Genomic DNA, 26,455 nt, shown 5'->3' on the forward strand with positions numbered 1-26,455 from the left:
TGCCCTGCTGCTTGTTCCTTTCAGTTGATGGTAGTTAAACTGGTATCACATTCTGGATGGGTGCAATTTAACTCTGATGAAGGTTTTCCTCTTGTGATCTTCAGGGTGTGGGTATTCAACTAATAATAGGAACCTTGACCTCAGTCTGGACTCAATTTTTTTTCCCCCTACCATCTTATCCATTGCATTATATGTCTGAGATTATCCATCTGTGGTTTTACTGCTCACCTCTGTGATGCCTTGGCAGGACTGTACTGGGAGCAGTGGCTGACCCCATAGCTGAGAGCAGCTGCAGAGGTAGAGCCCTGGCTTTGCTTATCCTAACATTCCCTGTAGAAGCAGAATCTTCAGCATTTAAATGAACTATTTAATTGGGTTATAACCAATAACTTCAGTTCTGAGGCTCACAAAAGCAGGGAGTGCCCTAAGTGAGGATGGGGTAAACTCACAGCACCAAAGACCAGACATGGAAATGTCCTTGGAGGTTTTAATAAGAAGGGATCGAGACCTATCTATCAACTTCAGCTGCTGAATAGAAATGAGAGCCCTGGCAGAGAATGTCTGAGGTGGCTGTGGAAGGGATGAGTTGGGATCCTGTTTCTATGCTTGACCAAAGGAATGGCTTGCTCTGTCTCGGGGGGATGACAACAGAAATGGTGGCCGCGTGGCGTGGAGCCGCATTGTTCTCTCTGAAGTCACAAGTGCCTCAGGAGGGAACACTGCTCCCTGGGCTGCACTTGGTTGGCCTTTCTGGTCTTGCTTTCTGTCCCTCCAGGAATGTGGCAGTAGGGGGTGGCCGAAGAGGTGACCTCCTGCAGCATCTGGGCTGTGTTCGTCATTGCCATCTCTGTTTCCTACAAGAACACACAGGGGCAGGATAGTAAGTGCTGCAGGAACAAGTGCATGTGAGCAGAGCTGCTCCCTAGGGGTTTGGGTTGGGTGTTGGATTGGGTGGGGGTTTTTTGGAGGTGGTGGGGTGGGTGTTGGGTCAATCCTGAGACTTGAGGGCTGGCCCTGCAGTATCTCTCACCTCCTGAACAGCATTCTCTTGTTGATTTTTCTGGTGATGCCATCTTCCTCCAAATGGCCAGCACGGGATCCTTTCCTGGATATTTAATTGTTGGTTTTATAATGATGTAGTTCATACCTGGTGAAGTGGGAGCCCCTCACTGTCAGGTTATTTGGTAGCTATCGTCTGCCTTGTGAAGATGTGTTCCTCAGGCACGGTTCTTCTGGTTTTATGCCCCTAGAAGTTCCCTGTGGCATTTCTGGATTTGATGTTTTAGTCATCTGTCTCAAGATGAAGGCTTAAAAAAGAGAGGGAACAGACTCCCTATTTCATAGCCACTTCATTTGATGATTATTTATACAGTAAAATGGCAGCATTAAATTTACAAGTAGTGTAGAATCAAGTTGATTTAAGTACTTGTGTCTACTATTAATCTTCAAGGAAACCAGCAGTGGAAAGGAAATATTGCTGTATCCCACCTGTCTTCATAATTACTCTTTTAATAGTAAATTTTCCTAACTCTTACTTAGACCTAGAAGTAAAATGGTTCTACACAGTAAAAAAACACCCCAGCTGTCTGATACTGTATCTCTTATATCTGCATGTGCTTTTATTCTATGTTGCTGTTACAATAATTTCAGTTGTACAAATACATGTCTGTTAAGGTCTGGGCACTATCATGAATCTGTGACACTAAGGCAGAGCAGCCTTCAGCTTGCATGCAATAGCTTGGTCACATAGAACGATTCACGAGCCCACGTGGCTGTTGGTGCCAAGACATCCTGATGATCCTCCTTCCTGCCTGGGCTCCAGTTTTGTGTTTTGATGAAAAACACCTAGGAGAAGCCTTGGGGGTTGTATAGAAAACCAGCTGCATGTACAGTGCAGCATAGTCAAACTCCATGGTGACACACTCAATGGTTTTTAGCCAATGAATGTGGTATTCCTTACCCTTCCCATAGCCAAGTTGGTATCGCTGATAGAGAATGAAACTCGGATGCACTGAACTTTGGAATAGCCTGATGTGCCAGTTGTGCTCTTGAAGGAAAAAGTTTACATACCTGACACCCAAGGCCTTTAAATCCTCCCCAGGGGTGTGTTTAGCATGCAGAAGAGAACATCTGAATCTTAAGAGAAAGGTTTGAGGAAACAAGGAAGGGAATACAAACTAAGGCAGTCACAAGGGAAGAAGTCTTGAAGTGAAGGCTTAGAAATGAAAAGTGCATGGAACTCTCCTTCTCTCCTTAGCACCCTGAAGTTCAGCACTGGGTTTGTGGTATCCCTACAGAAGGCATAGTTCAACATAAAGTAATTAACAAATATTGACTAAAGACTAGGGAGGAAAAGGTTTAAAAGATTTTGTGTATGCATCTCTAGCTGTTCGAGGGAGGTGGAAAGAGCAAAGAATTGTTTGCAATCTGTGAACTTCTCAAACATTTAGCAACTGAGCTATGAAAGGGAAGCGAATGTCATTCCCCACGTGTCAGCTCGCACCTGCAGCTGTGGAGAAGGTTGTATAGTTAGTGCTTGTGACTTTGGGACCTTTGGGGCTGTTCCTGGCCGAGCAGGCACTTGAATTCAACTTGTAGCACTAGCAGAGCTATCCTGTGTATCGGGTTAGCTACCTTGTTGAATTGCACTCAGAGGTGCTCATAGAGCAAACGAGAGAGTTCTCCTTCCTGGGGAGCCAGCAGTCCCATTTGTGTATGTCCCGATGGGCTTGTTTGGAATGGCACCAAACAGAGTCAATCCAAACTGAACGGGAGCTTTGCCACAGGCTGTCATGAACTTTCACAGATTGGGTATTGAACATCCTTTCAGAGCTGTGAATCTCACTGAGGGGGAGAGCAAAAATAACAAGAACACCCTACAAATTTCATGGAGCATGCACTGCATTGTATAAAGGAGAAGTGATTTTAAGCATATGGTATCATTCCATGAACAGACTTAAATATGCATAAAACTTTCCTTTGAAGTAGCCTTGGAAGCATGTAGAGTTCCCAGTTTATCATTCAGACCACTAAATTAGACTTTCTCCTTTCCTCTTTCCCCTCCATCTTACTGTAAAGTGACAAGAGACAGGAGTAAATATACTCTTTAATTTCTTTCTTCTCTATCTTTTCCTTCTCTTCTCCCAAGAGATGCCAGGGAATCATTGTTAAACACCCATGCTCAGTCTGGCTCTGTGATGTATGAAATATGAAGAGATTGCCTTCAGCTGAGAAGCAAAAAGGAAAGTATACAGAGAAAGTAACTAGATAAACATGATACAGTAGTACTGTAAAGGCTTGGTCACACATCTCAACACTAGACCAGACTCTCCTGGTCTCACTCGGACAACCAGGAAAGCTGTTTTCAGTAGGTACTTGTGTGATCTGTTCTGTTTCATATACACTCCTTTAGTGAATCTGGGACCTGTGTGGTGGGGAGGATTACTCTTCCTCACGTGCATCAGTTGTCTCATAGCTCCTGTCTGCAGGCTGATAGAAAACTCTGGAGTAGCTCAGGATTGCATTTCTGTATCTAGTCTGAGCCCATTTTGAGGTGGATCAGATTGGCCCTAACAGGATTGGAGCAGGCAGCATGCAGCAGCTGAAAATGCTGTGCTTTGGCTCTGTTGCTGAGCTAAGGCTCAGTGTTGCCCTCTGTTATTGCTGCATGTCATTTTATTTTTAGGTGGCAGTGTTTATGAGGAGATGGAGAAGAGAGGTGGGAGACGGGGGGGAAAGAAAGAAGGGTGTTGGACTATACAACCTTAATATACAGAAGTTGGATGGCTGGGGTCATCCTAAAGGATTTGACCATGAGGGTGGCTAAATGCTAAGGTCAAGTGTGAGCAGTAAGTTAACATCAGAGTATTAGCAATTTCTAACAAGCTTTTGCATTTGTTACATTTCTGGGTAATGTGTCCTCACATGGCTTATGATTAATTGCATGAAAATGTTGTTCTGATGAACTTGCAGCAGGGGAGGGATGCTGCAAAATAAAGGAAGAGCTTGAGACAGGTAAACATGCCAGACGGTGTTTCAGATGGGCTCCATCATCTCCTCTTCCAGGAACAAGTGTGTGGGATGCAGGAGTATTTTAAGCAGCAAGCTCATTTGGACTAAGATAACAAGGTGCATTTGAAACAGCTGGGTAGACAGTGATTGAGAAGGTGAAGCTCACTACCAGCTTGGCAGGCAGTGCTTTGGTGTCACTCATCGCTCTGATCCTTACCTAGCAAGCAGTTTTGCGGTGTGTCCAAAACCTCTCTGCCTGGTGCAGCGTCAGGTGAGTTGCTTCTTGGGAGCTTGTAATGATGGAAATGCAGGGGACTGGGAAGGGAGGGCACAGCTGCAAACAGCAGTGGTTATTTTACATAGGTGAATCTCTTGCAGAACAGTACAGAAGTAATAGCCAAAGCGTCTCGGAGTGCTCTCCAGAGCTGCCACCCCCCTCATCTGCTCAGCATAATCAGAAGAGAATAATTGTGCTGCTTCTTCACTTAAATAATTTAATTTTTGCTCCATTTGAGAGGGGAGGGATTTCAGATTTGGAGTGCAGTTATTCCCAGTAGCATTTTGGATGTAAAGGGAGGTGGTAGCACAGATTCTCCCTTACAGGAGGGGCTGCCTGGAAGCAGCACCCGGTCCCTGCTTCCCTGCCAGCCTTCAGACTGCACCCACCCTGCTTCCCCATGGCAAGGGAGTGGGAGCACGTGTGTGCCTGGGGTAAAAGGGCACAGAAACAAGAGCTGGGAAAGATCAGCAGGACTATCTTAACCACATTTCTGTCCATGGGATATTGTTTCCTATAATACCATCTTAAATCCTTTCTTCATTAACATTTTAAACCACTCAGCTCCAGAGTAAAATGCTTCTGTTCCTGTTCGCCCTCAAAAACAATGTGCCTGTGTCGACTGGAATTGCGTCGTTGGAGTTAAAAATACCTCAAGGAGCTGGTTTCTAATGAGCAATCCTTTTCTGATAGCGGTGCACTTTTTCTGGAGCAGTGGAACAGCTCATAAATAGTTAATTGGCACGACAGAGGCTTGTGCACTTGAGTAACAGTCTTGGTGGGGAACTCCTCAATCATGCAAACAGGCAGCGCTGCAGCCTTATCGGCAGCAGCCACAATATGTCACATTTTGAAGAGGAATGGGAGTCAAGACGAACTTCCCAGTCTAGTTCTAAGTATGAAGCTGATGTCTATTTCCTTCAAAGAAATACCCCAACAATCCTGACTTTCTTCTGTAAACCTCTGGGGGTTTTTGGCCATGATATTTGTTAAAATGGGACTAAGAAGTCCTGTCTATAAAAGATGGTTTCTATCTGTATTCCAGCTGTTCAGCTTATACCATCTGATCCACAGCACTGGAATTCAAATACCTGCATCGCCTTTTCTCTTAATACAGTGGAGAATTAAATTTCTGTATGGCTAAGGAAAACTCCTCAGGTTTAATGAGTAAAGAAATAATGTAAAAAATATATAATAACCCAAGCCCTAATATTTTCTTGATCACCAGTCAAGCCTTCTATATAATTTATTAAAGTAGCATAGTGTCCTTAGATTTGAGGTCAAGATTTTGCAGGCTTAGCAGAGATTTTTATGCATAAGGGAAAGATGAAACTTTAAAAATATTATTTCAGCAGTTTCATAATTTAGGATTGTGACCTCATGCTCCAAGGATAATTATGGCACATCATGATCAGCAATTCATCAATAGTCAGTCATAGATGACTTAAGCTCTCTTTATGTCATAGTTCTGTTCAGGTTTTTTCCCCCTTTCCATGCAACCATAATAACTTTAAGATATCTCGAAAATGCCTTAACAAGCATAGCAAGTTGCATTATTTATTTTGGGGGCTTTGACCAGAATCTGCAGTAGTAACAAAAGCCACTCTTTAGTCTGTTCTTTTCCTGTGTCTACCTTTAACTGTTATACCTTCTGCTGTCGGCTGGGACCAATACTTAGGAGCTATCACAGTGACCACAGACAGCCCCTGGGGGCCTACATTTGTGGCTGCCTGGTAAAAGCTTATCAGCCATTCTTTGACTGTGGCCACCAAGAATTGGTTGTGGCTGCACAGGGGGTTGCCATTAGTTTAAACTGAAACCACGATGGTAGAAAAAGCTTGAGAACTTAAGTGAGCTTCTATGGCTGCTTACAGTTACTCTGTGAATGTAAATTCAGTGGTGTGGACTCAGTCCATGGTCAAGATGGGATTTCCTTGTATCCATCTCGGTCTTGTACCAAATCAGTGGCATGAACACTTCACCAGTTTATTAAAATGTCCATCTGGCATCTCTGACGAAGCATTAAATGAAGTTCTCCAGCCCAGCCACCCAAGAGCAGCTGGCAGCAAAATAGCACAAGCTCTCACATCTATTCTGTAAATACTGCAGAGAAGAGCAACAGGCACTTAAGATCCTTCTGCTGCAGTAGGTGGTCAGGGGGCACCGCCTGGCCTGGCAAGGGCACAGCCATTCACAGCCATAAAGGACCAGAAGGTGATTCCATTGAAGGTCGAGGATGCAGAGCTTCAGACCTACAAAAAGAACAGAGCTCATGCTTTGGAAACTGGTGTGATCATTTGCTTCTGTCTTTGCTGGAATAATGGTCAGCAGACCCAGAGGTTTGGGTTGGTTGAGGAACCAAAGGCCATTTTGTGGCCAGGTTAATCTCAGAAAATGAGATTAAAGGGCTGGATATTGTCTTTGTCAAAGCACAGCCTGTGATGTCATTAATCTGTAGTGTGTGTTCGGGCTTCAGCAAAGCTTTAACCTTTTGGGCGAGCTCTTGAATTGGCAGCTCTGGCCAGTGTTTGCAACCAAGGAAGAGCATCGTGGCTTTTGGCTGCCGGGACAACAGAAGCAAGACTTCATCCTCACCTTCATCTACCTCGGTATCTTGTAGGCAGAGCTGCTTCTTGACGTGTTTTGAGGCTACAGCATGGGAAGCTGCAAGCCCTGGTTAAAGGACTGGGGGAGTTTTCAGCAATTTAGCATCAAATGCAAGGTCATGCAGCTGATAGCCTCCAGACTGCTCTCTGCCAGTGACTGCAGTGGGTTCCCAAATGCTGGAGAGCCAGGAGGGACCAACTCTCCAGCTCATTCTTCCTGTTTCAGCCTCACCTAGCTAGGAAACATGCAGGTTAGCAGCACAGGCGTGACATTTGTAGGCAATTTCTGCTACTTCTGCAGCAAGCTGCCTGAGCGCCGCGCTTGACAACGCCGTCACGAAAGGGCAACAAAAGGCAGAGCAGCATTTGTGAGATTAAAGCAGCCTTGCTGGAATGAAAGAAGTGCTGAACTTCAAACAAGTGCTTGGTATGCATTTGCTTTTATTAACATTCCTCTGCATGGCTGTGAAGTTTGGATAACAGCCTTGTTTCTTCCATGCGTTAGCCAGTTCCTCTTGGATGCTCTTTGAGTCCTCGCTGGTGTAAGAGGCCTGGAAAAGGTCTTGGGTGTCAAGTTCTTACAAGTGTTCTTGAATAGCTTCGAAGCACTGGTTTTGTAGATACAGGAAATCTGGATCTTCAAAGGGAAGGATGGGCTGAAGCTGCTTTCTACAGACTCATTAAAATCAGAATGGCTCTGAGGCCAGTCCAGGAAATACTGCAAGGGTGTGTTGAAGGAAAGGCCCCATTTGGAGTTCAGAAGCACCCAGAAGATGACAACACTCTCCACTCTGGTGCAGATACAACTGCTGGGCTTCTGTGGGCATATGCAAAACTAGAACACGTTGCTTAGGGAAAACAAAAACAGGTGAATCAGATGAGTATCTGTAGCTGTTAATGTGCTGCAAAAATGGGGTTCATTTCTTGCCAGATTACAGTTAGAAAAAGAAAACTCTTCCTACACAAAATGGTAGGGTTTCATTCATCATTGTATTGCAAACTCTTCTTCAGGAGAACTCCAGAGGTATCGTTGCTAGTGCCGTGTCCAACGTGCAGCATGGCAGGCTGCTTCTGTGCTGCTTTTAGAGGAACCAGATGCTTTGCTTCAGTCATTTTGTAGCACAAAAAAAGGGAAAAAGGAGTGAAAGAAAGCAGTGTCCCATCCCTTTGGGGCTAAACTCTTCTGCTGGCTTTGACCCGAGGAGCAGGATTTCTCCCGTGTTCATGGTGGGGGCGAAGAGAGGAGTTGTGCGCTGCAGCAGCGCAGCACAGCTGCCTGCAGGCTGAGCTCAGATGGGCTGTGGCAAGGGCTGCTGCCCAGACTGGAATTGCTGCTTTCACCGGGGATGTATTCATTTTGAGTGAACTAAATCAAACTCTCTTGTCACAAGGTGGGACTCTCCACTGCCTTCCCTGAAGAGACCTGGAGGGCAGGAGGGAGCTGGTGGCCACGCTGTGTGGGCAGTGGCCTCCCCTGGGGGCTGCTCTCCTAGGCCCTCACTCCCTGGGTGCTGCTGTGCCCAGGTTGTGTGGACCAAGAAATGGAGAGAAGTAGCAACCTGGAGGCAGGAGGGCTGGAAGGGCTTTTGTCAGCTCATGGGGTGTCTATGGACATGCTGGGTAAGGTGGAGGGCAGGCTCTTGGGAGGGGGTTGCATGCTTTAAGCAAGCAGATGATGCTTTTAAAATGCTGCTGTGCGTGAGGGGCTCAAAGCTTTAAAGCAGCAATAGCTTTCTGAGCACTTTCTCCTTCCAAGCTGCTGGTTATGGTAGCAAGGCCAGCAGAGCCCTAGACAGAGCCCGAGGAAATTAAGTTTTATGTAACTGAGCTGTCTGCGTGTTCCCGCCTAATAAGTTTTGAATGTCAGCCAACTCCAGCTACATTTGACAGTGGGTAGCTATTGCCTCTTTCATTTTTAGCTATTATCTCTTACCAGTTCAATTAAAATAAGTGACTGGATGGAAGGAGGCACCCAATTAGTGCCCCCACTCGAGGGAAGGTGATAGTTTGCATTTTTCTCCTCCTAAACCTTGCAAGTGGGAAGGAGGAAGCCTTGGGAAGCAAAGGTTCATTATTCCTGCTCCTGAATAAAAAAGTGATACTTTTTGTTTCTTTTTACAAAAAGTAAAACTATTTCCATATACTTTGAAGCTCAGCACTTGCCCTGTTTTGCATATGTTAATTGGGAATATGGAGAGCAGATATGGAAGCAATAACAAGTTGTAGGTCTCTCGATGCTTTGCCTGCGGTGGGCTCCGCGAGCTGCGTGGAATGCAGTGGTATGAAGCCTGGAAATGTCAGGTGTTCTCTGGCCATGTATCACAGAATGGTGAGGGCTGGAAGTCCAGTCCTAAAGCAGGTTGCACAGGAATGTGTCCAGGTGGATCTTGGAAGTCTCCAGAGGAGATGACTCCAGAGCCTCTCTGGGCTGCCTGCTCCTGTGTTTTGGCACCTTCACAGGAAAGAACATTCTCCTTATGTTTAAGTGAAACTTGTGTTGTAGTTTTTGCCTGTTGGCCCTTGTCCTTTCACTGGGCACCTCTGAACAGAGCCCAGCACCATCCTTCAGACTCCCACCCTTCAGATACGTAGTGAAGTGAAGTTACGTAGTGATTTGCTGCAGTGTTCAGATCTGTAGGTCCTCAAAACTTACTCTGTCGAGTCACCTTCTTTCTCCCTCAGGTGCTTATTCTGTGTATTGCACACCTGTTTATAGAAGAAATAGTTTCAGTGGCAAGAGTTGTGGGGAAAGCAGAGCGGTTTGGAATGACTGGGCTGGATGAGGCTTTGAGCAGCCTGGCCCAGTGGGAGGTGTCCCTGCCCATGGCAGGGGCTTGGAATTGGATGATCTGCAAGGTCTCTTCCCACCCAAACCACTGGCTTCATGGAACAAATGATGTGTGTGGCTGGGTTCTTTCTGTTTGGTTGGACTGCGCTCTGCATGGGGACCTGTTGTGTCAGTGAGGGAGCTTGTGGCTTAACAGCGAATGTAAATACCACGGTCCTTGCTATAGAGAATTGAAAGTCTGTGCCACAGACAGGCTGCATAAATAAGATCTGGGGGTGATGGCTTAGCGAGTAATAATGTTTGCTCACGCTGCTATACACCTTGATTGCTATGTAAATTGTGTAAATTTATGCATAAGCACCTAATTATGCACACTCAGCTGTCAGTTTGCCTCTACAGCAGCCTGCTTTTGTGCACCAACAGTTAAACATCCCTGCCTGAACCGGGAGGGCTGCTGGTATTTTTAATTGTTGCACCAGCTCCTATTGCCACCCAAGTTAAGTGCTGCCTTCCCAGATCAAGGCCTGCTGTGTATTGCAAGAGAGCTTGGCCAGTCTGCAGCAGAGGGTCTGGGAGAGGAACTGGAGCTGCGCTGGTTGCAGATCGCGGCTTCCCTGCTCTGGGTGTTGCTTAACGCTCCGGTTTTCTTTTAGCCTTCCCTCTATGGGCTCCAGCTATTCAGCCAGAGTGAGTGGTAGGTGCAGTGCTGTGTATCATTAGTATGTGAGCAGCAGAGTGGATTTCAGCTGAATAAAAATGAATTCTTTGACTTGCAATTGTGAACGTTTCTAGTTTGCCTTGACAATCCTGTCAAGACAAATTTGAACTTTGTCAGCAATTGTGATTGCTTGTGGGAGAATTACCAAAAGACTTTGCTCTAGGTATCAGTCAGTGATTGCAACCCTCATCTGCTGTTTGACCAAAATTTTCCATGGCACTCAGCAGGCTATTACTTGTCACTCTGACATATAATGGAGGGGTATTTTAATTGATTCCAAAGTGAAAATCTATGGTTATTTGGTACTCTCTAACTGTGTTACATGTCAGCAGTTGTACTTGCTGTGAAAATGGGGAAAGGGGAGCTGGGAGTACTCAGTTTGGAATATTTTAAAAATACTCATGCAGTTGGCTTTACCTTCTGCTGCCACAGCTACCCACAGAATATTTATTTACTTAATGGGAGCAGAGATTTCCTCTTATGTTGCTATTGTCGACTTTAAATTAAACCCTTGAATGTTAAACTCTAAGTTTAGCTTCTAGAACTCCTGTCTTCCAAGGTGCGGTTGTACTTCTGCTTGGAAGTTGTACTTCTGTGCTGAGCTCTGAGCAGCCCTTTCAGATCTGGTGCTGGTTGGTTTTATGGCCTAAATCATTCTTCTGCCAGAGTTTCCAAATCCAAGCTAAGCCCTGCAAACCTAAGGCTGTGCAGAGTGCAGTGGGTGCACCTGCACAGGTGCAGGCTATGTAGATGCTGGAGCAGGAGGTCAGATGCTGGAGCAGGAGGTCAGATGCTGGAGCAGGAGGTCAGATGCTGGAGCAGGAGGTCAGATGCTGGAGCAGGAGGTCAGATGCTGGAGCGGTACTCTCTTCAGAACTGCCCTTTTGGATGCAGCTTTGCATTGTCTTCCAAACTGGTGGCAACTGCTTGACAATAGCCTTTCCTGGATGTTCATTTCAAAATAAGCTCTTTTGCAAGGGAGAAAATGAAGACAGGAAGGCCCCACAAGGCCCAGCAGCTTGCATACTGAAGTGTGCTGGTGTTGGGAATCTCTGCTGCACTTCTGGGCTCGAGTCTGCACTGGTAACTCCTGCCAAACAGTGCTGAGAGCTGCCTGCTGCCTCTCGTTTGTTCCCGGTGCTTCGTTTATGAAGTTCAGCTTAATGTGCAGACTTCCCTACTTCTCCTTTGTGTTCCAAGTGGAATTATACTATAGCTCACTCTGGTACCATAATGCTAACGCACTTTAAACATGCCTACTAATTTTGTCTTGTTGGATGTGGGGGCACAAGGGAGCTGAAAGGGCAAACCCCTTTGCTTTCCCCCCGTTAAATTCTTTTGGATCAAGCAATAATTAGACATGTTGCCTTTCAAAGCCTGTGGGATTGCTCTTATGAGGAAAGGTCTGCCATACTGGGGCTTTTATTTGACAAGTCGGAAAATAGCCTTTGTTCCCATGGTAACCTTTTTTAGTGCTTTGGTGCATTTTTTCCCTATGGTTTCATGGTTGCTCTGGAGGTTTTTCTCTTGTGGTATTTTAATCCCCAGTAGACTGGAGATGGCAGTTCAGTTGACTACCTTTTTTTTTGCTATTATGAAATACTTTAATTTATTTGATTACAGGACTCTTGTAAACTTTTTATGTTTTGTGGTTAGGGCATTAATGGTGTGGTGGCTTTCACTGTAAACCTATCCTGCACTCAGACAAAGCAAAGAGTTTTTCATAGGCAAGTGACTGGACCAAGCTGCTTCTCTTATAAACTCCTTTATTCTTCTTTGACAGAGATATTCTTTTAGACTTGGGAATCCAAGCCCTCCCTAGGCAGGCTGCTTAGAGTTTTGTCTCTGCACAGAATTTTCTTAGGGTTGGATATGGTCAGTGCTGTGGTCATCACTGCTTGCAGTACTAAGGGTTTCATAAAACGAAGCTTTCAAGCAAGGGAAGATGCTTTCAGGAGTTGCTTATTTACACTCTGAGGGAAGAACTTGGGAAAAAGTAGTGAGCTGAAAAGAGGAGGCTTCTGAAAGAGGTGTTCCTGTTCCTGGCAGCATCCCCCTGCATTTGACTTTGGTGTGTGTTTTTCTTCCCTTGCTTGCTCAATTTTTCTTTGTCTTAGGAGTCCCAGGTAGCAGAGCAAACCAGCCACGTGGTCTTGCTTTGCCTGCAGTTCCTCATGGTAATGATTTCCCACTGGTGCCCTCATCAGCAGGTGAACCTCACTTGGATCACTGCAGGTTTGAAATACTGCTGACCAAGAAGGCAGCAGAGCCTCACCAAGTGAAACACTGCTGTGCTCTGTCAGGAAAGGGGATCAGGATACATAATTAGTTCACTTATTTCTCGTGGTGGGAGATGAGATGATGCTATGAAAAATGGAAGTTTCAAAGCTATCTCTCTACTTTTAGTCATGGCTGGTGAGCAGGTGCAAGAAGAGGAAGAGTTAAACTCTTTGCCCCCCCCCCAGACTTTCAATAATTAACCAGATCATTTTCCAGATAGCCTGTTCCTGCCTTATCTTGCTATACAATGCAGAGCAATTCATACTGGGCGGCACAAATGCCACCGCTGCATGCATTTAAACTGCACTCATTCCATAAGAGGGCCAAATGTGAGAACTTAGAGCAAATGCCCTGTGAGACTTCCTGTTGCTCCCTGGCTTCCCAAGTTGGAGGTTGTCTCCTGACAGAAAACTCCCCACGTTGGTTAACCATTCCATTTCACTAGATAGCTGTATTTATGTGCCAAAAAACCTGCAGAACAAGTAAACTGTGTTTCCCTGAGGCACTTGGATCTTGGTACGCTGTGACAGTGGTTAGAGGAGAAAAGGGCATTGCAGAAGAATATTAGGAATCGGATGAAACAAACAGAAGTGAGTAAGTGCTGAATAAAAGAATCCTCAAGTTTGGGGTGTTTCTGTGACCACTGAATCAGTGGGTAAAAGTAGATTTATTTTCCTAGGAGTGCTCCTCGGTTTTAACCAGGATGCATTTGTTTATGCTGAAGTCTGTAGTCTGAAGTCTCTTTTGAGGTAACATTTTGGGAGAGCCAACCAAAACATTTCAGCAGAGAAGGTCAAGGAAAAGTCAAGGATTAGAGCTGGATGGAGGAAAATGTTGGGTCCTGTCAGCATCCACCAAGGTAAATGGAAAGTGAAGGAGCTTAGTACACTTGCTTCACTTGGTAAAATCAGCATATGCCTCAGGGTGAAACTGAACACAGGAACGCGTTCACTGGTGACCGCAGCTCAGGGGAGCCCATCAGTTTCTGTTTGCAGAGTAAACTCTCTAAATGCCTTTTTTAAGCCTGAAGTGAATCTTCTTACATTTGGGGGTCTGGGGAGAAAGAGTGGAGCCTTTGCTGTGGTCACTGTTTGCTTGTTACCATCGTTAAGATCCAGGTATGAAACTGTGATATATAAAGTCACTTAAGGTGAAAGCTGGAGGTGCTGAGGAAAGAAACCTTAACTAAATGTTCCTTCCCCTCTGATTCTTAGGTGCTTCATTGTATTAAACATTTCTTAAAGGGGGGGAGAAAAAGAAGCATAAATAGTGGATTAATTTTGTCATCTCTGCATTTGTGTTAAAGTGTTTGAAGTTCAACTGTAAGTTTTGTGTCTTGAAACAGAAAAACCTCTGTGCTTAAAAATAACAACTCACACTGACCCACTCAGTGGTAGTATCACAGCCCCTGCGTTTTCTGGTTGGCTTTGTTGTTTGGTTCCTTATCAAATACACTTTCAAAGTCATAGGTAGCAAAATAAGTTTATTCTGGTCCATGGAATGGAAGAGAGGGTTGCATGAGGCATTCCTCATCAGATGAAACAAACAGAAGTGAATAAATGCTGAATAAGAGACTCCAAGTTTGGGGTGTTTCAAACATGATTGCTTTATAGCACCAGAAGCTGCTGGCTTCCAGGTCATTTTTCTTCCTTAACTGAAGTTCTTGAATATTTCACATGGAAAATACATTTTCAATGGACACTTTTGTGTTATTTTTGTTACTCTATTTCAGTACAGAGAAGATAGTGAAGAAAAATATTAATTCTCTCCCTAACCACTTGCATTATTTATGCACTGATATCCTCCAGATCATAGAATCATTCAGGTTGGAAAAGACCCTTGAGATCATCAGGTCCAACCATTAAGATGTCAGAGTAAGCACTGCTTCAGATTTTGCACTGGGTGTCTGTCATCCATAACCTACACTAAAGTACACAGTTAGCTTTCATAAAATATTTAGAGTTGCTCCAGATTTCTGAATCTTAAAGCTCTTGTTGTTTGGTTGTTTTGTTGGGTTTTCTTAAGGTTGAGTCTCACAACAGTCATCGTAGCCCTTCTTGTTTTATTTCAAGGCAGCAGGTGCGAGGGTTGGTAGTGGCCCTTAGGAGGTGTGTGGCTGTAGCCAAGGAAGCATAAGCACTTCTGTAGCATCTCTCTTCACCTCTCTAGGAGCAGGATAATGCCCTGAGAAAATCAGCCAGCAGAACTTGCAGCGTGGGCATTTAGCAGTTTGTCTGCCCCTCTGCCAGATGTCCAAGGGTAATGTTGCAGAGGCCCAGGGGAGGTTTGGTTTCTGAGGTCTTTCCTTACCTCAGTGTTCATGAGGTCCCATGTGACTGCCTTCTCCTCCAAAATCTGATCCTTTCATCTCTGCACCTTTTCACTTCTCCATGCTTTCTTGCTCTGCTGACAAGAAGATTGGTTTATATAGTCTGACATTTAAGAAATACCATTTTCCAGTCTGCTAATCTGCTTTATGCAGGGAGTTACAGGAGAGCCAAGGGTGCATCCTGCAGGGAAACTTCTCTGAATTCAGGCTGCACAAGGGGAAACTGATATTGGTCTAAGCTTAGTATTGACAGAACTAGAGGCATGCAGCAAGATCTGGGAGGTGATCTGTGTTACTGGTGGAGATGGTGACTGTGGGCTGGTCACATCTGTGGGACAACTTTTGACCAATATAACTAAGAGTAGAGTTATCTTGGGCTGTGAAATGATTCACAGAAAATAGTGGAGGTAATGTGAAGAGGAGATGGTTATGCTGTCAACTGTGATAGCTGGTTAAATGATGAGCTAAAGCAAGGTGGTAGGAGAACTGCTAAGGAGGTGACCAGCCAAAGGAAGCACCCAGAGATGTAAGATGAGCTGTGGAAACCAGGAAGAATTCAGGGGACTGTTTGGGTGGGAAGAGAGTATGTCTCCAGGGTAGCATGACGGTGGTAATCAGTCCCTTGATTTCAGTGCCAGGTTATGAGGCGTTACATTGTCATTTGGTGGGGAGTTTCTTGTCTCCCTGGGGTGGCTCCATCTTGGCCCACAGCACTGAAGTTGGTGAATGCCAAGAGGGTGAGTTTGCTGCTGCAGCAGCACAACCAGCTTGGTGCTGGGGCTCTTGGGCAGCTCTTGGTCACCTCCTGATCATCTTCTGATCATCTGAGCCTCCTTGGGTGTGAAGGGTGGGCTGGGCTCTGGTCCCCATGCTCAGCCAGACTGTCCATGTCAGGACTGTGAAATACCATTGAAGGGTGCTTTGGGCCACAGGAGGGTGAGATTCAGGATCTGTGTGTGCAGAGTTAAGTGTCATGTTTCCATACACCAGTCCCCAGGAGGGGATGGCTCTCCCTGGAGGGTACACCCCTTCAGAAGTGAGATGAGACAGTAGAAGGAAGATGCTGGCAGTCTCTGCCTCTTGAATCTCCTGATTATTCATACTCTTAAAGACTTTTTGGTGCAAATACAATGCTGATCTTGACTTTACCTTCGTTTTCCAAGTAACTCTCTTGATTGAGGTGTACCCAGGATCCTTCTGTTTGTTTTACTACAGAAAATTTCTCTGTGAAAAAAGAAAAGTCAATGATGTGGAATTAAAAAGGACTCATCTAGATCTCATAATAATAAAAGTGCTTGGAACAAATGAATTTGGGATTCATATTGTGGCTTCTGCTTCTGTGGAGTGCTTCATTTTATCATCAGAGAGGCATCGTTGGTTTAAACTGTGCTCCTGTATGACATCTGGTTTGAAAGGCTTAATAACCTATATAATCAGCTTTTAAAATGCTGGATTATCTGGGGCTTTATTGACTCTGCTTTACCAAATCTGTGATTTCTAATTAATTCTCCCTATAACTACTCCTAAAGCCAACTTGCAGAGACACAAATGAGCTTGATGGCAATGGCTAGTCAAGGTCAGCCTTTAACTGCCAGCATTTGCACTGTTGAGGGCCATAAATCAGGCTCATTCCTAATCACACAGCCTACAACGTGACAAATGGTAGCAGAGCCATCTAAGCAACCATTCTACAAATCACTTAGAAGATACATTTGGCTTTGTTAAACTGTTCCGTGCTGCCCTTGGCTGCAAAAGCCTTCTGATCAAATATGTATGCTGTTAGATCTCCTCTGCTTGAATCCTGCACTCTCTGTGCGTGGCACTGGGGCTGTTTGCCTTTTTATTTTTTCCCACTTTGTGTTGGAAATACTGAGAGAGGTGTGACAGCAATAACACCCAGTCACCCAGGGGAAGCCCCTGGCTCCTGGAAGCAGGGCTGGGTGGCCGGCTCTCGGGGCGCTGCTGCCCGTGTCAAGGCAGGGTGTGTTGGGTTCTTTCAGGGTTGCAATTCTCCCTATACATGCCATAGGATATAGAGCAATGCAGAGTAATTTATTGGTTTATTAAATGCAGTCCAGGAATGAAGTATTTTTCTGTCTCATAAATACTGGGTATCTGGCTCTGAGGGTGGAGAGGGAGGTTGCTCACCAGTCAGATCTTGATGCAGAACCTGTTCACCATGGTCAAGTCACTAAGAAGGGAATGACAGCTTGAGGATGAGGGAGGTTCCAGAGGAAAAGATGTACACATCCATTCTTGCCATGGTGAGAAAGAAAAGCTGCCACAGAGAGCATGACTTGCAATGAGCTTTAGCCATATGACTTGAGCATATTTTGGGCCTCAGCCTTTGCAGGTATGTGCAAACACCACTTTACCTCTGTATGGGGTGACAAACCAGCCTTTTGAACTGGCAAATCCTTTAGTGCAGCGTGGATGGAAGGGAACAGAAGAGATCTTTAAAGCCAAGCCGAAGGTTGTTTATTAGAAGCCAGGGCTGGCACAAGCTGGAGGAGATTTAGGTACCAACAGCTAATATCAATGGTTCTTTGAACTGCTCCATGTTGGATACTCCTCTTAAGAATGAAAATACCTCATTTGTATTTTAAGCTATTCCACTTTTCCACTGATTCAAAGCATGTATGGGAGGCAATTTGAATATGATATATTATTCCAGAATGTTAACTTTCCACCTGTGACGCTCTGTGATGTGTGAATGCATGCCTTGTAGTCAAGCTGTACCTTCACCCTCAGCTCTATTCAAGCCTCCCATTTAGAGAAGCACTGTATAAAATATGCTGTGGATTGTCTTAGGTAGGCATTTAATAATAGTTGTGGATCAACTGTTACCTCAATGTGTCTTTACTGGCTTCTTTTTTTTTGTTCACCCAATAATTCTGTGCAAGTGAAATTTTATAGGGTAGCTTGTAGCTAAAAAAGGCTCTCCCACCTTCTGCAAATCCTACATGACAATTTATTTTCAACTAAAAATAATACATGCTTATATATATCCAGTAGGTATTTATAGAGAGAGTGTGTGTGTATAGATACAAAAATATGGAGGGGGAAAAAAAAAGAGCCCAGGCTTACTGCTGTAATACCCTGGAAACCTCCATTTCTTCCCAGGAAAAGCTCTCTAACAGAATTAGCTGCTTGAGATATTGGGGGGGGGGAGGGAAATAATAACCCCCCATATATACACTGACCTTTTTTAGGGCAGGAAGACTTAGGAATTATTCTTTTTTTTCTGCTGCTCCTCTGAAGCAATGGGAACATGAAGCATCAAAATTACAAATGCCCCAAGACATTGTGGTGGTGTGGCAGGATTGAAATGTTTCCCTTCTCAGACAAAATACCACTGCTTGCAATAAAAAAGGGCAAGCAGAAAGGGGGGGAGGGGGAGGAAGTGTTTTCAAGGAGTTAGTTTCCCAGGTTATTGACATTTTCTCTAGAAAGCAGACATCTTTTGAGGAATTTTGTTTAATGAGAGGCTTAATGGCTTTTTTTGTTTCATGCAGTATGAAATGTGCTGCAGGGAGAAAGTCTCTCCTTAGTTGCCTAAACAAAGCTGAATGCCAACCAGCAGAGTCTGGGCAAATCCTGCAGAAGGTTGCTTTTTGTAGGGGTAGCTAAAAGCAGTCTGCATAGGAACAGCTGGGACTTGAGCACACAGAGCTTCTCTGAACACTGGTCTGGTGAGGCTCTCCTTTGTCTCTAGCAGAGGAGCTAATGCCATCACCTAGCAATTATCAAGTAGTGTGATGTTATGTAATGAAAGTATAAATAGCAGGAGGACTAAAACTAGTAAATCTAACAGACTAGGCAGCAGCCAAGAGCAGCAACACTATTTGGAACTTTCTGATGAGCATCTGAATGCTGTCATTTAAAAAGACATGGAGATTTGATGTTGCAGTCAAGCTGCAGGCCAAGAGAGTCACGGTCCTTGATCTGGAGTGACATCTATCCTCTGCCTCTGGATAAACCACTTGGCCTCTGTATACCTCTTTAAAGGAAGACAGAAAATTGGGAAAAGGCAAAGGGTGCATACTTGGAATGTCTTCAGTAGGCTGCTTATCTTCTGTTTGAGCTGGGACTACCTGTGAACTTTGTTTCCCAATGGCTGACCAGCACATAGCCAGTGACCTGCAGTTTGGACTGTCACATTATTTCATCACCAGTGTAAAGTCTTTCGGGGTTGTTTTTGTGGCTGTTAGGCAGCATACAGAGATAACACGTGAAGAAACTCCCCAAGTCACGTTTGCCTGGGGAAGAGAGCCTGTGTGGGAGGAGAGACTCTCCCCAGCCCTCTGGAGGGGCAGGAGGGATCCAGAGCTTTCGTTTCCTTTGCTCTCTAGCACATGTCTCCGAGTGTGCCGACTCCATTGGAGTGGCATTTCCACTCCCCAAGGGAAGAAGAGAGGGAGGACATTGACTGCATCATGAAATATGACTTGGGTTTGATGAGCACCATCTTCCAGAGCTGCCAGTGGAAAATGCTTCCTAATGATACCTCTAGAGAGTCATGGTTTCAAAAGACCCAGCAACAGCAATGCCCCATTTTTAGGAAGGCAGTAGGTGGCTGAAGATGGGTTTGCAAGATACAACAGTCTGCAAAACTTGGGGATGGTTTCTGAACCTTCCAGTGCTGGTTTCTGGTACCTGAGGTCCTATGGAAGGGTCTTCTGCACTTGCAGAATGTCAAAAAGGCTTTAAAACCCCTTTGGAAGTAAGCTGTTAAATTACAGCAATGCTAGACAGAAGATCAAGGACCACTGTAGTGGTAAGCAGGAGTACAGACAGGACAGTGTGTACCACTTTGTGCTGCTTCATAAAATGCTCTTTATTACAGGTATTGCTTGGCTGTAAAGGCTTGAAACAAGCAAACAGAAAATGTGTGGCTATCAAATCTCTGCCAGAGTGTTTGCTTGCTTGGCTGTTTATTTTCAGTTTTAATCATCTGCTACCAATAAATTCCCCTGCCCTTGTGGTAACTTCTCCCATTAACATCGATATATTATGGGTGCTTTAAAACAGACAATAAAAATATTGCACTTACTAATTAAAGCAATTCATGTATTCAGCTAGGCACTGCCAGAAAGAGTTGTGGTTTCCTAATTGTTAGGTGCCTGGAGCAATGTACCTGGGATAAATTCTTAATTGAACTTTGCAGTATGGCCAATGTGATTTGAAATATTCATAGCTGCGTTGGTTTGTTTTGTTTCTTTTATGCCAGCTCTTCACTGAGAAGTGTATCAACTGGATCTTCAAGACCTTCCAAAGTCTGTCTGGTGTGTGGAGATGAGGCATCTGGATGTCACTATGGGGTGGTTACGTGTGGCAGCTGTAAAGTTTTCTTCAAGAGAGCAGTAGAAGGTAAGAAAACAAAGAACGTGGACAGAAGAGGCAAAACGTGAGCAGGTTGGGGCTGTTACAGGAGCAGTGATACACATAAGTGTGTTCTGTCTTGATCAAAGCCTGTGTTAAATGAACCCCAGTGCTGCATGGTGTAACTTACATAGAACATTCCAGGGTGTTCTGCAGTGTGTGCCTTCTAAAGGATGTGTTGTTTTACTTTGTGCCACTGCTGAATCCAGGCTGCTTCTCCACCCCTCCAAGTGGGTCTTTGTAATATGGATGCAGATACAGCTGATGTAAGCATACTCTTGCTTCTCCTCAGCTGTAGGATGAGTGTGGGTTTGCCATCAGGCTTTGGCAGCCCTGTAAGACTCGGGTCAGTTATCTCCCTCTGGGTACCTCCAGGGCTTTGAACTCAGCAGTGTCTTCACAGTGCTCTGGTAGATCAGTGAAGAAGCAGGAACTGATCTTGATGCTTTTCTTAGAGAGAGTTTTCTCCTTTAAGGACTGGGACTTTTTGTGAGGACTGCATTTTGATAGCTTCATCCTCATAGCAATGTTTTGCTGACACCTCCCTGTTTTGTGTTACCTGCTTGGATATCTCAACAGAAAGAAGTTAGGGCCACTTGGAGTGCTCCAGAACCTCTGGCAGATGTTGCCTCCTCGTAACTTGGGTGGTTAGGCCAACAGAAAATGCCTGACCTTTACAGACTTCATAAACAACTTCAAGTGGGAAAAATGAAGTTTTTAACACCTGATAAAGGTTCAGAGCTGGTGGTATGCAAAGGATGTAAGTACAGGGGCTTCTGAAGTCTGAGTAGATGTTCTTAGAACCACTGATGAAGTTGGCAGTATCTACTTACTGGTTTATTTTCATGAGGAAAATCCTAGCAGGAAGAACTTAAGCTGTTAATGTGGTGTCCAGCTCGTGCACAGAGTGAGTGAGGCAGCATGTGCTGTGGTTAACTACTTCTGTGATCATTAAATCTGCTGCTGATGGCAGTAAGGATTTAGCTCTTTGTTAACTGGACCTGGAGGGCTTGTGTGTCATAAAAGTCAAGACCTCCTGTAGTATCTCTCTCTCAATATATTTATCTATCATCAAAAGTGGCAACCTGAATGAAATGAACTTCCCAAAGTTATAAGGACATGGGAAAGGTTTCCCCCCTCTGAAAGCATTTTCTCCCCCTGCTGTGCCATAGCTCACTTTCGATGCCTCGGTTCCCGAACTCATTCCTTGAGTGCTTTAGTCGCTTTACGTAGCAGATGAACTGCAAAACCTTCCTTGCCTTCACCCAGTGAGATCCTCCACATGATCCCACAGCATGGCCTTCAGTCTTGTGGGTGTCTTCTGACATCCACATCTAAGCTGGCCTCTGATTCGTGAGGAGATGTTTTGGTGTGGCGATGGTGATGAGGTTTTTTGTTACCATCCTTCCTGCCTTCTGAGAGCACAAACATTTGCTAGCAGGTCAGCATGAACCTTCTGGTGATTGACCTGAAGAGGAGTCTGGTATGAAGAAATGTGCTGCTGTCATTCATGTGATTTTGATCTGCCCTGCAAACACTAAAATCCTTTAACCATAAATGGTGCCACTGAAGAAGTTCAGACATCTGTGCTTGGAATGCATTTTATCCTAGGATATCTGCAGCGTGTGCAGGCACAGCCAATACAAGCTATTGAAACTTGAATTTATGATTGCTAAGAGAGTCCTGTGCTGGAGAGGCACTGCCCTGTGAGGGAACCTAAAGCACCTGGCCAGTCTTGTCTTCTCTTTTCTCCACTGAAACAGCTTCCTCTGAGGAGAGGAGCAGGCCTGGAGTCAGAAATCACAGCTGTTCTTGCCTGTGCTTTGCATTTTTAGTCTTCATTTGCTCAAGTTCCAGACAAGTATGAGGTAATCTGCCCTAAATCAAAATTTATATCACTTCTGAAGTTGCTAAAGCTAATCTTTCATTCTGCCTTTGGCATGAAGGTAAGGAAAAAAGGAAGGCATTTTGTCATCTCCAAATGGTGCTGAGCACCGCAGCAGAAATGGTCATCTCCTTCCTCTTCCTTTGCATGTTTGCTGGGAGAGTTTTACTGGGATGGAAGGATAAACAATTGGTATCTTATTAATTACAGGGAAGCTTGGAGTTTTTAATTAAACACAGAGATGTGCTGTGCAATAAATTTTAGATCTTGCAGCTGCTCTGCTCCAGGAGATCAGCCTTAAAACTGGGTCTGCTATTTCATGTCAGGAGCATCGATCATCTCAGTCAGAAACGCAGTAGCAACACAGTCCTGGGACCCAAAGTGTGTAGGGCTGCGTTTCTTTTGCACCCAAATGTTTGCTGGTTTGCCCTTTAGAGCAGGGGGAGCTGGGGCTGAAGGAAATGTCTGAGTCTGATCTGATGCCATCTTATTTAAATGGTCTCCTGGCTGTAGTGAATGTGCCATGAGCAGCCTGGTAACAAAGAACTCCTACCTCTGCTGTGTGTGTGACTTCTCCTCAATAGTGCAAGGGATGAAATTTCTTGTGTGGCAATCTGCAGGGCTTGGCACAGCCCTGGGAACCGAGGCTGCCTTCAAGATAGAGTTACAGAAAAGAAGTGCCATTCCTCACCCCTTTGTGCCAGGGAGAACACAGAGACAAAGCAACCTGGGCTGCAGCATTGAGGGTCCAGGCCACCAGTAGCTGGGGGAGCTCCCACTCTGCCTCTCTGGGCACTGAGGCCACTCTTTTTGCCATAATTAAAGGGGTCTTAACAGCCTTCTAGAGACTTATCTTCAAGTGAAGGATTGCAAGTACTTGCCAGCCTCAAAAGTCAGTGGTAGATCAATTCAGTTGTTTGGCAAGCAAAGCACTGTGCAACCATTCAGCAGTGGGCCAGATGCATAATGTCTCAGGGATAGCTTTTCTTCTTCTTTCTGGAAGCAGAGACTACAGAGTACCTCCCAACGACCACCCAAGACAGGAAGTGTGATTCGTGAGAGCTTTGGGCTCGTATTTCAGAAGCAGGTAATCTTCCAGTGGTTTTTCTATGCACTGTAAATGAAAAGTTCCCAAGGCTCTACACCCCCCAGTAAAAACTAGAGAAGCTGAAGCCGATGGGTGTCCTTCCTAAGTTTTGTTCCCTTCATTTAAAGTGGGAGAAGTCTCAAGGTATGAGAAGGTACGTGCTGGAATATATAGCTCTTGTCTGGCTCGCTTAGTTAGCATAACTGAAATGTTTGTTGCAGTACCACTGAAGAACAGGGAAGTTTCCTTTCATTGACCATGTGGAGAAGCAGCATTTTTCTATCCTGCAGAAGGTGAAGTGGATACATTAGAGAGGCATTTTGCACAGCATTCCTCAGTGCATGCAGCCATGAATTTGGTAGGTCTGTATCACTAGAATTAATTATACATACAGCTCTTCAGTCTCCACTCTGCTGTTCATTCACTGTAATGGAGTCAGTGTTTTTTCACCACAGGCTGCAATTTTCCTTTTATCCACTTTCAGGAGGTCGGTGGCCTCTCTAAATTTGACATCACTCAGTGGAGATGTCCATATGTTTTCATAGAAATTTCTGTGTGGGATTTGGAGTTGACTCTGTTCTTGACCCGTTGCAGGAATCTGTTTTACAACCTATCAAACAGAAATATTAGGTGAAGAGCAAGCAGATGGGTGATCTGCTGAGGGCAAGTGAGCTGGTCAAATTCATGTAGCAGCTGCTACTCTTACTTGATATGCTATGGTTAATAGGTGTAAAATAAAATTTAAATAATTGAGTCACCAGCCTTCCATGCTTTTATGGATAGAAAAAGGACTTTTCCTGGCTCTCACTCTGTCAGGCACTGTTGCTCAGTGAAGTGAGGTCTTCATCCGTGCTTCTGGTTGGCTTTAGTTACTAGGGGCTTGGAGTTCAGGAGGCTGGTAGGAGGAAAGAGTTAGAAAGATTTGCACTGGGACCCCCAAAAGGGGGAGAAAAACAAGCAGCAAGAAGTACAACACAGAAAAGAAATCCCTGAATGATGGAGCATGTATTAACTCAATATTTTAAAGCTGGGGAGAGGTGGAATAGGGGAAGGGAAAGCTTTCCTTGTGGCTCTTGGAACATGTGGCCTGCGTGAGAAGCTCTGATGGATGCTCAGGAATAAATGCAGGAGCCATGTTAAATGTGCAGTGTAGTGCTACTAAAGCAAGCATGCTGAGGGAGGGTTGCAGAATGAGGGATAGCTTTGGGAACCATCTAGGTGATAGCAAAGAATGCATGAGTTCAGCAGCTGTGGTGCCACAAAGAACCACACATTGGTTAGTGGCTGGGAAAATTGGGAAAAACCATTTTGTATCAAGGAAGCTAAAACTCCACATTGATAATTTCTTCCCTCTCTCAAGACCTCCCAGTGTCTGCAGTTTTATTAATTGGAGCTGCTGCTTGCTGTGCAAGTGGGTGCTGCTGTGGGGAGGGAGAGATGAGCACAAGGATGGGAATTTAAATAGGGGCTGCTGCCTACTCTTGGAAAGCGCTCACACGATGCTAGGAGGTTGCAACTGTTCTTCTCCTGCATCCTTTTGTTTGTCATTTTGTTCTTTGTTTCATGAATACTAATGTCTAGACTGCTTCATCTGTCAAATAATGTATTCAGCAGATGAGAGCCAGCTTGCAGAAGCACAGGATGCAGTGAACAGAACATACATGCAGTGCTAAGGTTGGCTTATCTTGGGAACCACCTTCCATTGCCACAAATGCCAGCATCACCCAGCCTTTCCCATGCTTACCTGCTACATCCTTACAAGAGAGGAGCAATGTTAGCATCCTCGTGGTTGTGGCAGGGAACTGAGTTGTGCTAACGAGTGTTTTAGTTGTTTTCTAACACATCAGAGTTACGTTCCAATGGGTAAGAGTGTTCACAGAGGTGAGGTGGCCCTGTAAACTCATGCTGATTTAAGGTAGCCACAATTGGCTAACAGAAGCCATTAGTTTAGTTCTTTCTTGAATACTTCATCTGCCTTTTCTTTACAAAGAAATTACTGGGGTTTTTTCCTGGGAAATCCTTCTTTTGGGTAAAAGCTGCAAGATGGTTGAGCCCCTTGTGTAAAGCAGTAGTACAAAGCTCCTATGCTCAGGTGCACTCCTTTGTTTCAAGCAAATAGGGAATTACAGCAGGATAGTACAAACAACACTGGGAATGCCTGTGTGGAGTGTTGTTTACTTCTCGTCACCAGCATGGTAAAGAGAGTTGGATCCAGAGTCAAGTAAACACATGAGGAGAGTTTCTGAAATGATCCAGGGAATAAAAATGTATATCTTAGGTCAGGTGACTAAATGCTTTTAGCTTTTTTTAGCTTACCCAAGAAGAGTCTGAGTTGGGACATGATTGCTGTCTATAAATATTTCACAGTTGAGGAATAGACAACTGAGAGGGAGGAGAATTTATTTTGAACTAAGAACTCTACTGAAATAAGAGCAAATGGGTAAAAATTGCATTAGTTTGGTATTTTGAGAAGGCTGCAAACCACCAGAAAGGAGCATTTTCCTGAAAGGAGTCAGAAGAGTTTAAAGTACCTCCTTTAAAATGAAGTTTAAGGGAAATAACTGATGCATAATATGATTTAGTTATCTGTGATAGTAAAGGATAAGACAAAGAGATCTCTTGGGTTAATACTGTGCCTTGGTAGGCTGGAGAGTTCATCTAATTCCAAAAATGAAAGAAATAAGAATAGTAAAAGAGAAGATGAAGCAACCAATACATTTTTAGAGTATTCTTCCTGCAATAATGGTGCCTGCCCAGATCTCACCAGGGATACAGGACTCCAGCCTTTAAGGACTGGTATGAAGGCTCAGATCCTGCATGTGGCAGAATTTCTTTCTGTTTCTACAGGCAGATGAATGTCTGTCTGCTGTGATGACTCTTCTTCTTCTGAGTGTTAAAGAAGGGGGCTGGGGGGGGAAGCTGAGGAGGTTGCAGTCCTTTTGAAATAACTCCAGCCTCTGCAGGTACCCCCAGACTCCATCAAATGACCTCATGCTTGGTTGTGTTGCTGGCAATCCCCTCAAGTGAAGGCCTGGCTGCTGAGAAGTCATGGTGGAATAGCTTGGGTGGGAAGGGACCTCAGTGTCCATCTA

At 44.7% G+C, this 26,455-nt stretch overlaps 1 protein-coding gene across 2 annotated transcripts in view; it reads left to right on the forward strand.

Annotated features, from left to right (window-relative positions):
- The window catches only part of NR3C2 (nuclear receptor subfamily 3 group C member 2), a 189,627-nt gene that overhangs the window by 93,232 nt on the left and 69,940 nt on the right, over positions 1-26,455 (forward strand). For both annotated transcript variants that reach the window (XM_054172632.1, XM_009897018.2), the window contains one exon: positions 20,240-20,379. In XM_054172632.1, coding sequence (XP_054028607.1) covers positions 20,240-20,379 — 140 coding nt within the window. The remainder of the gene's footprint in view (positions 1-20,239; positions 20,380-26,455) is intronic.

This window comes from Dryobates pubescens, chromosome 24, assembly GCF_014839835.1.
Source record: "Dryobates pubescens isolate bDryPub1 chromosome 24, bDryPub1.pri, whole genome shotgun sequence".
Lineage (NCBI taxonomy): Eukaryota > Metazoa > Chordata > Aves > Piciformes > Picidae > Dryobates > Dryobates pubescens.